The following is a 12,173-nucleotide window of genomic DNA, read 5'->3' as shown; positions in this document are numbered from 1 at the left end:
GAGAAGAATTACTCAGACAGTTGCATTGTTGCAGTTTCAAACATTACAGTACTTTAAAATACTTTAGATCTAGGATATTTAATGAAAATGAAAAAGTCTCCATAAAGATCCATATTGTTATGAACTTAACTTCTTTAGTAAGATTCTTCCCTGTTTTTGACAGAGATCTCTTTAGGATTAGTTCTCCATTATTTCCAGTAAATGGTATTGAGCCCTATTTTACCACGGCAGTCCATCTTGATGTCACTGCAAGGTCTGTCTGAACACAGTTTTGTCACGATCTTTTCTATAATCTGTTTAATGCCATACATTTAACTTGATAATGCAAAGTTCTTGATTGAAATGATTTTGTGGTTTGACACACAACATGTCTGAACCAAAAGATTTTTATTAGATTATATTTTGTTCTATCTGGGACTTCTTTTTTGGAATATGGAAATCTCATTATCATAAGTCATTCTGTACTTAGTCCTAAAGTAGATATATTGGTGAGAACAGATTTTTTTTTTTTTTTTGCACCGCAGTTTTATTTTTTTTATTTTTATACTTATAATGTCTCTATTTATTCTCTCAAGATATAAATAAACTTGATATGCGTTGAATAGTGATAGTGGGAGAGACAGAAAAAAGCGAGCACACAAGATGACAAGACAAGAGAGGGCATGGGCAAGAATAGATGCAAACAGAAATCAATTAGGGAAAAAAGACCAAACTGCTTACCTTGAGTAGCCTACTGATGACCTACTTTAGTGTATATCATATCAACTGAGAGGAATGGGGACTGCAAGACAGACACAAATACCTTATGTAGTACCATGTAACATTTTAGAATTATTATTCAGATTTTAGCCAATTTACATTGTTTTCACACTGCCCAGTAGCATGTAGCATCCATGGCCCACTGTGGGTCCACTGCCTGGAGGTTGGACAGTACAGTGCTGCAAGATGTTAAAATATTTATTGGAACCATGTGTGTGCGTGCGTGCATGTGTGCGTGCGTGCATGTGTGCATGCTGACTGGTATGTGTTGTCTCTCTCCCTCATGCAGGAACTCTAAACGCCCTTCTAAAACAGAAGGGCCAAACGACCTCCGAAGGTCCCGCGTGGTCGCTAAATGGTAACCAAGGTGACCGCTGGAAGCAGGCAAAAGTAAGCATCCATCCGACAGCATCCTTCCAGGTAAGACCAAAAAATTCAATCAATCCAATACGCGGCAGCCTTGCTCTTGTTGCCCTCTATTTTCTTCTCTGACTGTGTTTGCATGTTAAAGTATTAGCTCCCTTGGGGGCGGCATACTGATGTAGCACTTCGCAAGCTGTGATATTAAGCAGAGAAGTGGACATTGTTTGCTATTGAGAAAGCAGTATCACTCCATCAGGACGCCTACTCTAAATAGAACTGCAATATTCTCTATCATTTTTACGACTGTATTTGTGGAAAGTAATTATAGTTTCAGCTGCACAATTTTTGTGAGATTAAAAACTGAATCAAACACTTGCCACCTGCAGTTATTTTTCATAAGGTGCAATTTAGCTAAATTACACTGTGTACTTCCTTTAAAAGCAGTGCTAATTTTCTTATTTTTTTGTGGTCTACCAAGGCTGAACATATAATCTGACAAACATGTTTTTTCTCTCTGTAGGTGGTACTCGAAGGTATCCGGGGACCAGGCATCGAGGGAGACATCGCCATCGATGATGTCACGCTGGAGGAAGGGGAGTGTCGAGACCCACCGCCCAGTGAGTAGCACCATGTTTCCGCCTCCTCCACCCCTTCTTATCTGAGCTCCAGCTTCTCGCTCTGCCTCGTTGGACAAGGTTGAGATTTAGGAGAGGGGATCTAATCTTAGACAGTTGCCAGCATTGAACCCACCAATTTGTTGGGAGAACACGGTTGCCATAATAACAGTGTTGTAATCACATGAATGATAGCCACGCTGGCTGAGTGGAGCGCTGTAATTGTGCTGCAGGACCACACAGAAGGTTAAAACAGCAAACAGGACACAGAACATGGCCTCCAGTTGACATGGTGATATTGGTAGGTAGACAAATGCTGCTCCTTTAATTTCATTCACATTTTTTAGAGTTGGAGGGACATTATTTCAAAAAGCTTCTCAAACAGAGGCATCCCTTTAACATGCCATAGATCCATCCATCTTCGTCCGCTTATCCGGTATCGGGTCGCGGGGGTAGCAGCTCCAGCAGGGGACCCCAAACTTCCCTTTCCCGAGCCACATTAACCAGCTCCGACTGGGGAATCCCGAGGCATTCCCAGGCCAGGTTGGAGATATAATCCCTCCACCTAGTCCTGGGTCTTCCCCGAGGCCTCCTTCCAGCTGGACGTGCCTGGAACACCTCCCTAGGGAGGCGCCCAGGGGGCATCCTTACCAGATGCCTGAACCACCTCAACTGGCTCCTTTCGACGCGAAGGAGCAGCGGCTCTACTCCGAGCTCTGTGCTTCTCACCCTATCTCTAAGGAAGACGCCAGCCACCCTCCTGAGGAAACCCATTTCGGCCGCTTGTATCCTGGATCTTGTTCTTTCGGTCATGACCCAGCCTTCATGACCATAGGTGAGGGTAGGAACGAAAACTGACCGGTAGATTGAGAGCTTTGCCTTCTGGCTCAGCTCTCTTTTCGTCACAACGGTGCGATAAATTGAATGTAATACCGCACCCGCTGCGCCGATTCTCCGACCAATCTCCCGCTCCATTGTCCCCTTACTCACGAACAAGACCCCAAGGTACTTAAACTCCTTCACTTGGGGTAAGGACTCATTCCCTACCTGGAGAAGGCACTCCATTGGTTTCCTGCTGAGAACCATGGCCTCAGATTTAGACGTGCTGATCCTCATCCCAGCTGCTTCACACTCGGCTGCGAACCGATCCAGTGAGTGCTGAAGGTCACAGGCCGATGATGCCATCAAGACCACATCATCTGCAAAAGGCAGTGATGAGATCCCCAGCCCACCGAACTGCAACCCCTCCCCACCCCGACTACGCCTCGATATCCTGTCCATAAATATTACAAACAGGATTGGTAACAAAGCGCAGCCCTGGCGGAGGCCAACCCTCACCTGAAACGAGTCCAACTTACTGCCGAGAACCCGGACACAGCTCTCGCTTTGGTCATATAGAGATTGGATTGCCCTGAGAAGGGACCCCCTCACCCCATACTCCCGCAGCACCTCCCACAGTATCTCCCGGGGGACCCAGTCATATGCCTTCTCCAGATCCACAAAGCACATGTAGACCGGTTGGGCATACTACGGGGAGGCTGAGAAGTGTGATACCCCTGTAATTGGCACACACCCTCTGGTCCCCCTTTTTGAACAGGGGAACCACCACCCCGGTCTGCCACTCCTTAGGCACCGTCCCAGACTTCCACGCAATGTTGAAGAGGCGTGTCAACCAAGACAACCCCTCCACACCCAGAGCTTTAAGCATTTCTGGACGGATCTCATCAATCCCTGGGGCTTTGCCACTGTGGAGTTGTTTAACTACCTCAGTGACTTCCACCAGGGAAATTGACGACAATCCCCCATCATCCTCCAGCTCTGCCTCTACCATAGAGGGCATATTAGTCGGATTTAGGAGTTCCTCAAAGTGCTCCTTCCACCGCCCTATTACCTCCTCAGTTGATGTTAACAGCGTCCCATCCTTACTGTACACAGCTTGGATGGGTCCCTGCTTCCCCCTCCTGAGGTGGCGAATGGTTTTCCAGAAGCACCTTCTCCATGTCTTCTCCGAACTACTCCCACACCCGCTGCTTTGCCTCTTTCACGGCAGAGGCTGCAGCCCTTCGGGCCCTTCGGTACCTTGCAACTGCCTCCGGAGTCCTCTGGGATAACATATCCCGGAAAGACTCCTTCTTCAGTCGGACGGCTTCCCTGACCACCGGTGTCCACCACGGTGTTAGAGGGTTACCGCCCCTTGAGGCACCTAAGACCCTAAGACCACAGCTCCCCGCCGCAGCTTCAGCAATGGAAACTTGCGCACTTGAGCATTGTCCACTCAGGTTCGATGCCCCCAGCTTCCACAGGGATGCACGAAAAGTCGGACAGGGGCCTCTTCCAGACGTTCCCAATTTACCCGCACTACCCATTTGGGCTTACCAGGTCTGTCCAGAGTCTTCCCCCACCCCCTGACGTCATTCCACGTCATTGCTGGAAAATAACCAGGCTTCTAAAAGAGAATCGGAGCCAGTGATCTTGGTCATATTCTTTTTATTACGGCAAGATTATTATTCAAAGTTATATTTCATTCGGATCCATTGGGATTCAAAGTGACAGGATTACCTAATTTGGAGTTATAGGAGTGGTCGCCCAGGCTGAGGACAGAGTAATGCCAATAATTATGCATTTCAATCTCACATGATGAATCTCACATGACTTTATGTGATGTAAGAGGGAAAAATAGAGAACTATCTCATGAGGGCTGATTGAATGAGTGACTTCTGACTGAAGGGTCAGAGTAGCTGTTTTAGGATCGGATCATGCAGGTCAGTTGTGCCTTAAAGCAACAGTTCGACATTTTGGGGGATAAAAGTATTTGCTGTCTAGCCGAGAGTTAGATGAGAAGATTGATACCACTCTCATATCTTTTCATCTAACTCGAGGCAAGAAAGTGAATACGCATTTTTTCCAAAATGGCGAACTATGCCTTGCAACACAATTGTTCTCTTTTTGTTTCTGGGGGTGTGTTTGTGTTTCATTCTTTGGAGAATATAAAATCAATTGCTACCATTAATTTCTGTTTCTTTTATTCTTCCCTTGCAGATCTCAGCTCCGAGGCTCCGCCCACATGCTCCCATATATGGCTGCTATGCATCACCTTGGTGATGACCCTCCTGGAAGGTCAGAGGTGACCCTTCTCTCCGTCATCTCAGAGGCGAATATTCAGACCCACCGTCTGTGAACTATACCCTCGGCATCCAATCACCAAAGATTCATGCATCCTGAAAGCAGCAGGGATCCTCTGACAGACCACAGAGGGACCGGAATTAATGAAAGAGAGAAAAAATCATGATAAAAAAAGTTACACAAAAAGTAATAAAGAAGATGCGCTAATTTTTTTAAAGAGACCTCTTTTACAGAAAACACTCCTCGGTGCAGGACTCTGGACATCTTTACGAGCACAAAGACAGGCGTACGATGAGTAAGCCTGGACTTTGGCGAAAGAGTTCACAAGTGTCAAGGGAAGGACAGTTTGTAAAGCACAAGAACAATTTTATGAAGTTATGAAAATATCTTTAGAAGGCGGCGGAATATAGACACTGCTGACTTTTTGAATAGGAAATAACAATTTCCTCCTTACAAATACATGGAATCAGACCTTTCTCTGTGTATCTTTATCTTCATTGTTTCGCACCAGATGCCAATCACCGACACTTTTTTTTCACTCCAGCCTCACGTCACACCTTGACATTTCTTTATCTGCTCGGTGCTGTACTGTAGGAAAACAAGGACTCTGGCAACATTAGTTCTGTCTGCGTACTCCCCTGTAGCTGCCTATGTATCTCTTAACACTGTGCTCACGAGGCCAAGTGGCCAACTGACGTAATGGTGGCAGAACATTGAATGCAGAAGAATCAGCGGAGGTGCAGACAGCTGGACTGGAGGTTCGGGGAGAGAAGTCGACGCTCAGGAGCTGAAATGAAAGGGAGAGATGGAAAGAGAGCAGAGAGGAGGGTGTTGAGGGGAGGAAGAGTGGAGAGAGAGGAGGAACAGGCAGAGAGTAGAGAATGGTCCGATTAGTGAGGCCTGACTCGAATATTCAGTCAGCGGTCCGCCTGTGGAACAGAAGCCACTTTACTTTCTGCCATGAAACAAAGTGCCTTCAGATTACAAACCGAATCGTGAGCCTGGGTGTTAATCAACATCGAACACATCTTTGTTCATGTTTCCTCTGATGGGCTATTTTCTACATGTTTCTTTTGCCCCACAAGTGCTGACGGGAGTGCATGCATGTTCAGAGGGAGTATGGGGTTGTGCTCCACCCGGATAAACTCCTGATGGGACAGTTGCCTGTGTGCGTGTGTGTGTGTGTGTGTGTGTGTGTGTGTGTGTGTGTGTGTGTGTGTGTGTGTGTGCGCGTGTGCGTGCGTGCGTGCGTGTGTGCGTGTGTGCTCGTTCGTGCGCCTATGCCTACGCATAGTTCAATGTGAGGGCAGCTGAACAGGCACTGCTGGCAGACCAGGTTTGGAAACAATTTGGATAAAAACAACGGCAACAGTGAAATTGAGGCTCTGGATCTTTTTTTTTTGCAGAAAGAAAAGATCATACAGGAGGATAGAGACACTTTGTCGAATGAATAACCCACTCTCTCTTCCCATAATTTTCCTTCCCTGCGGGCGAGCATTTTTTTAACAAAAGAACAACTGCTGAATAAAACATTGCGTTGTACAGGGAGGAGAGTAGGAACTTTGGGACTGCAGGCTCTTCATTAGGGTGATCCGCCTCGCCCCTATCCTCCACCATTTATATGGAACAATATGAGAATAAAAGATAATAATGACCATAATAATAGTCATGATATTTTATTACTCTAGCGAGAATGTTTCTCTGCTTTTACACAAACTGTGAAGATTGACTGTGGAAGATCTACCTGAGACCATAACCTTAACCAGCGGGGTTTTTAAAAAATGTATTGTAAAAAAGAGAAAATAAGAAAATGAAAAATTCCGTTCATTGTTGGTTATGACAAATGTTTTGAGGACTTGTGTCTTGTTTCTTATTTTTCTGTTGAAGATGACTTAACTTGCTTTCTCTTCTTGTTGTCTCCCTTTGCATTGCTTAAGTATCCAAGCTGATGGACGCATAAGAAGTAAACCAATTTGGTAACTGTAAAACTTGTAAATGTTAAAGAAGCTCTATTCAAAGGTTTATGATAAATGTTTTATGTTGGAGTACAGGAAGCACAACATACAGTTTAAGGTCTCCACATATAAAATCCATTTTATATTTCTCTGCACATACATGACCTACTCCTTCCAACACAAGTCCACGTTTAACAGCAAACTAATCATTTTGTACTCGTTACATTCATATTTATAGTGCAACCAGAAAACTTAAGGGCACAAAGGGAATCCAGTCAAGAGTATAAATGAAGTCTTCATGAATGCAGACTGGTTCAGTTTGGTGTTGTGGTTGTTCAGCATATGTAGCCTTTTCTGTGGAAGCCTAGGAAGGTTGGTCTGAGTGGGTCATGTACATGTGTGAGCATAAAGCTGTGTACAATAGGTGTGATAAGAAACTGATACATGTAAAGAAGATAAATATGCTAAGCAAAACAGAGCAGAATGATGAGCATTTCAGGGCATCCTTATAATACCATTACGGTCTGTATGATGTTATTACAGAGCGATAATCACAGCTATTATCTGCTATTCATTTTGTTTCATTTTCATTTCTGTTTGTATTTCCATAAGGCCCAGATCACAATGAATGTAAATGGAGTTCTTTTCTTACAGTCTTACTAGATGTAATGTTTTACTAAAACACATGTTTTTTTGTGTGCTTTTGATGATGAGAACTTTCAGACTTTCATAGGTTATTTTGGACACTTCAAAAACATAAACATCTTCACCTGACTTTGACACAGACTTTGAAGCAGTTTCCAAAAATACAAGCTCAGATAAAATATCCATTAGCTAGTTGCGATATCCTCCTGTAAGGAAGTAATGAAAAGTGCCCCGTGCAGTCGTCACTCTTATGGTATGGATGGCTATGAGTTCCTTAAGATGTTTTGGTAACTGTTCCTTTTACGGCCACACTGAGCACCTGGTCGATTCTCATGTAATAGCAGCTTCACCTCCAAGTACATGAATGATTGAAAATGGCAGCTTGATTTAAATGAAAGAATGCCTTTGCTATCACTAGTGTTGAGGTCAAAAGTTTTAAAGAAATAGTTTGACATTTTGGGAAATGAGCTCATTTGCTAGCTGCAGGCCTATATATACTGTACAGACATGAGAGTAGTATCAATCTTCTAATCTTACTCTCAGCAAAAAAGCGTACTTCCCCAAAATGTCCAACTTTTACTTAAAAAAAAAATTCGAACTGCGTATTCGCCATACTGTGAAATTAGTTTTGTGTATGTTGGCATTATATCAGCATTAGTCTCTTAAAAAACTATAGCAGACCTGATTTTTATCCTACTGTTGTGGAGTACATTCATGCATATCTCCAAAACAGAGATAGCAAAATTGCTTCCATGGTATTACAGCTCCCACCATATCCTTTATTTCCATTTCTGTGCAATTTTACACCATGTGTCAGCCTCTGCCCTTTGTGTATACGAGAGATGTGAGTAGCTTGCACACTCAGCTCTGCTCTATTTATTGATAAAAGTCCTCTAAGCTACTTCAAAGTACAATTGAAGCAGATTTAACAGTTTTTGAATATGTAAACAGTGTTGTGTTTACTTACTTTATTTTGATGATTAGAGGCTTCTGTAGTAGTGGAAGGTGTGAAGTGTTCATAAACTAACGAGGTGAAATCGTTTTGATGTATTAGTAGCTTGTGTGTGTGCGTGTGTGCGTGCGTGCGTGCGTTATTGCGTGCGGTATTAGATTCATTAGACACTCGTGCAAGGGTTTGCAGTTGTGGTGATAGTGAAGTGAAGTTTAAAGGAACACGCCGACTTATTGGGACTTTAGCTTATTCACAGTAACCCCCAGAGTTAGATAAGTCCATACATAACCTTCTCATCTCGGTGCATGTCGTAACTCTGTCTGACACACCCACCGCTAGCCTAGTTTAGCACAGATCCTGGAGGTAACCGGCTCTATCTAGACTACTGCACCAAATAAGTGACAAAATAACGCCAACATATTGCTGTTTACATGTTGTGATTTGTATAGTCACAGCGTGTACAAGTAACAAGGTCACATGAGACACAGCCATCTTCTAACCGTATACATACTGGGAACTATATTCTCAGAAGGCGAAGCACTGCTACTTGGGTGGAGTGATTTGCTCGCAGCACCTGAGAAGCCCCGTGGTGAGGAGCAGAGAGTAACAACGGTGCTTTTCAGGTGTTGCGCTAATCACTCCGCCCAAGTAGCAGTGCTTCGCCTTCTGAGAATATAGTTCCCAGTATGTAGGCCTATATCGTTAGAAGATGGCTGTGTCTCATGTGACCATGGTATTTGTACACGCTGTGACTATACGAATCAAAACATGTAAATAGGAAAATGTTGCCGTTATTTTGTCACTTATTGGGAGCAGTAGGCTAGACCATTGAATTCAGTTAACAAAAAAAAAAAGCTGAAGTACCAAACAACCTGTGGTTTTGACAAATACTAAACATTATAAATGAGGTGTTTGGGTCAGTTGTATTGCATTGCATTACATCGTACTGGGCACAGTATACACTAGAAATTGGTCTTTCCTTCGTAACACTGCTGAAACGAACGATAAGTTGATCGTTATTGCACGGGAAAAGGCAATAGCCATTTGGTAGGTGGGAGGAGGGAAGCATGTCTGCAGTACAGTTTACAGAGACAGAAACAGTTTTCCCTTCTAAAATGCAGTTTCACCTTCCCTGCTGAGAAAATGACACATTCGACTTGCTACGTTTGTGTAACATAAATGGTACATGTTTGTCTTAATTGAAGTGAGAAGGAAATAACGTTGGATATGATAAATACCACGGAAACAAACAAGGACTTTTTTAATGCTGTTGCATCCTAGATGAAAATCTGTTATTTCTTTTGTGCATTGACAAATATACAAACGAATTATGCAGCTGTGCATGAATGTACCTGGTGCTTACATTAATACCATGAAAATGGAGCTACTGTAGCATTAAAGGATGTGGTCTGTCAGGGTTTGTGCAGACTGCAGATTGAACATAATTGCTGCAACATGCAGTGTGCTGAAACTATTTCCCAGGTTCTTTGGTAAATTTGATTAAACCTATCCAAGTGAGTAAAACCATGACCAGTTGCTATGTGAGAAAATGTAATTTAAAACAAAGTATTGTCTTAATTCCTAGAAGGTGCATACCTTGTAATATTAAAAACTACAAGAAGAAAAGAAATAGCATGAAGTCCAGTAATGTTGCTGAACTCAGGCAGTTTCCAGATGTAATGTAGTTTCTTGAAATTCAGCTGCAATTTTCACATTTTACCTACTTAGTTAAAGCTATAATTACTGGAAATGTATTATTCTTACCATGTATTTAAATATGTGTTTAATGCTAAACGGAGTGCTTCGAGGGTCTCTAAAAGGAACAGTACCAACATTTCTTTCTGAGTGGAAATGTTCTCATTTTCTGTTCAACCTAAGAAGGGCTTTGTCACATTGTGCCATTCATTGCGCTATTTTAGCTCCCCAAATAACCATTCCGTTCCACTAGCATGATATAATTATATTTGGTAGCCCTAATTATCACTATACACACCATGCTTTCATGGTATATATTCAGGAATGAGAATTAGTGCCAACAGTGGGGCGGGGGAGGGGAGCTTTGTGGTTAGGCACGACCACCACCGACAGATTTGGCAGTCAGTGAGTCATATGAGGGACTCGAACAGGAACAAAATGTCTGCTCATATTACATTAAAAAATACCACTGTGTTGAATGTGATTTCAAGAGTAAAATTGCCATCTTAATGTGGTGAGTTTCTTTTACTTTCACACAGTGGCTAGGCAGTAGTGAGTGACTTCACGACAGGAGGCTGACTGCAGTCTCACTAAATAACTGGAAGGGGTAGACACATTTCAGAGATCTCATTTTGCTCTGTCAGGGAAGAAGCAGTATGTCACTATTTGATGGCATGGCTGCACAGTGTGACAACTTTACCAGTGGGGAAAAAAACTGCCACCTTTTGGTATCTTATTGTCTCTGGTGTTGGAGTGAATCACACTACTTCTCGATGGAATCACAGGCCAGGCGGAGCAACATGACTGCTGGCACTGACTCCATTTTTACTTGTCCAGTTATTTACCATCAGTGCAGGAGGACAAAACGAAGAGGTTTGCCACAGTCGAAAAATACCCCCCCCCCCCCCCCAAACGCAAAGACCTCTGGATATAATGAGATTTGATGCTGTAATTTCAAGGTTGTTGAAAAAGCTGTGTTTCAGTGATGTTATTTATCTTGTTCTGTGCCGACACCCTGTAATGATGACCTGTCACTCTTCTCTGTTTTGTGCTCAATATTTATATATGATCAGACTTCTTTTTCACTGTATTTCTTTGGATTATCACCCATTTTTTGTGCCATACCTGCAACTAATGAAAAAATAAAGAAAACGAATATTTTATGGGCTGTGTTAAATACTTTTTTCCATTATACAGTATGAGACTAGAACGTAATAAAGTGCAACAGAATAGAATAGAATAGAACATAATGTCCCATATTACAAGCTTAGTGCTTAAACACAAATCCTCTTGTTTCTGTGGCTTGCCTGTACTTGACACCTCTGTCCTCGTAGTTTTTCAAAGAGAAAGCCAAGTTATTCCCATAGAGAGCACCTGTCTCACACTCAAAGGGCTGGAAACAAAAGCTTTTGTGTTGTGCAAATTGTTCTTTTGACAGAACTCCCCAGGTTGTGGTTCTTCTGAGGAGCTAGCATGCTTGCTTTCCTCTCAGAGTTGATAGCATGTGAGTGATTGAGGCAAGAAAAGGACATCTGAGGGAAAATAGGAATAACAATGGTGTGCTTGAGGGGCTTGAAAGTCATCCAAAGGTTGGCCAGCAGGGGCCTCCCGACTGGGGTAAGCTTATAGAGGGTAAGCTACTGTACAGTGCACAGCCTGGAATGATTTTTCTTTAGGTCACCTCTTTAATATGCTAAACATACAAGAAAACCAACAAACTTTTCATTTTTTATTTTTTAATAATCACAAGGTCAGAAAAATGGTATGACGCAAACTCAGACAATAACATGGAATTTTAAGGTCGCCTGTAGAGTTTATGTACGCTATGAACAGGTGGCAGTAGCGTGTCAAGAAACAAACTAGTGCGCCAACAAAGGCAGTGAAGAAGACTATGTGCTATTAAGCGTGGATGTAAACATTGTAAGTTTTAAACTTTCAAGAAAAATTGGCTTTGCAAATGTTTTATGAGAAAGGAAATGCATTCAACATGTCTGTTTGACCTCACGGGTACAGACATTGCGGTTTGGTGAGTAATGCTGAATGCAAACAAACGTTTGTACAAAATCT

The 12,173-nt window shown here is 42.8% G+C and overlaps 1 protein-coding gene and 1 long non-coding RNA gene across 6 annotated transcripts in view; both read left to right on the top strand.

Moving 5' to 3' along the window:
• The window catches only part of LOC116066172 (MAM domain-containing glycosylphosphatidylinositol anchor protein 2), a 182,270-nt gene extending 173,421 nt beyond the window's left edge, over nt 1-8,849 (top strand). For all 5 annotated transcript variants that reach the window (XM_036008975.1, XM_036008976.1, XM_031322067.2 and 2 more), the window contains 3 exons: nt 1,049-1,179; nt 1,643-1,739; nt 4,776-8,849. In XM_036008975.1, the coding sequence (XP_035864868.1) occupies nt 1,049-1,179; nt 1,643-1,739; nt 4,776-4,864 (317 nt within the window). In that variant the 3' untranslated portion in view covers nt 4,865-8,849. The remainder of the gene's footprint in view (nt 1-1,048; nt 1,180-1,642; nt 1,740-4,775) is intronic.
• A 388-nt stretch (nt 8,850-9,237) lies between these two features.
• LOC118496605 lies at nt 9,238-11,269 on the top strand. Its single transcript, XR_004899208.1, has 2 exons — nt 9,238-10,472; nt 10,517-11,269. It is a non-coding gene; the product is annotated as an uncharacterized LOC118496605 (long non-coding RNA).
• The last annotated feature ends 904 nt before the right edge of the window (nt 11,270-12,173 follow it).

This window comes from Sander lucioperca, chromosome 13 (genome assembly GCF_008315115.2).
Source record: "Sander lucioperca isolate FBNREF2018 chromosome 13, SLUC_FBN_1.2, whole genome shotgun sequence".
Lineage (NCBI taxonomy): Eukaryota > Metazoa > Chordata > Actinopteri > Perciformes > Percidae > Sander > Sander lucioperca.
Note: the sequence above shows the minus strand (reverse complement) of the source record. Positions and strands in the feature narration are given on the sequence as shown.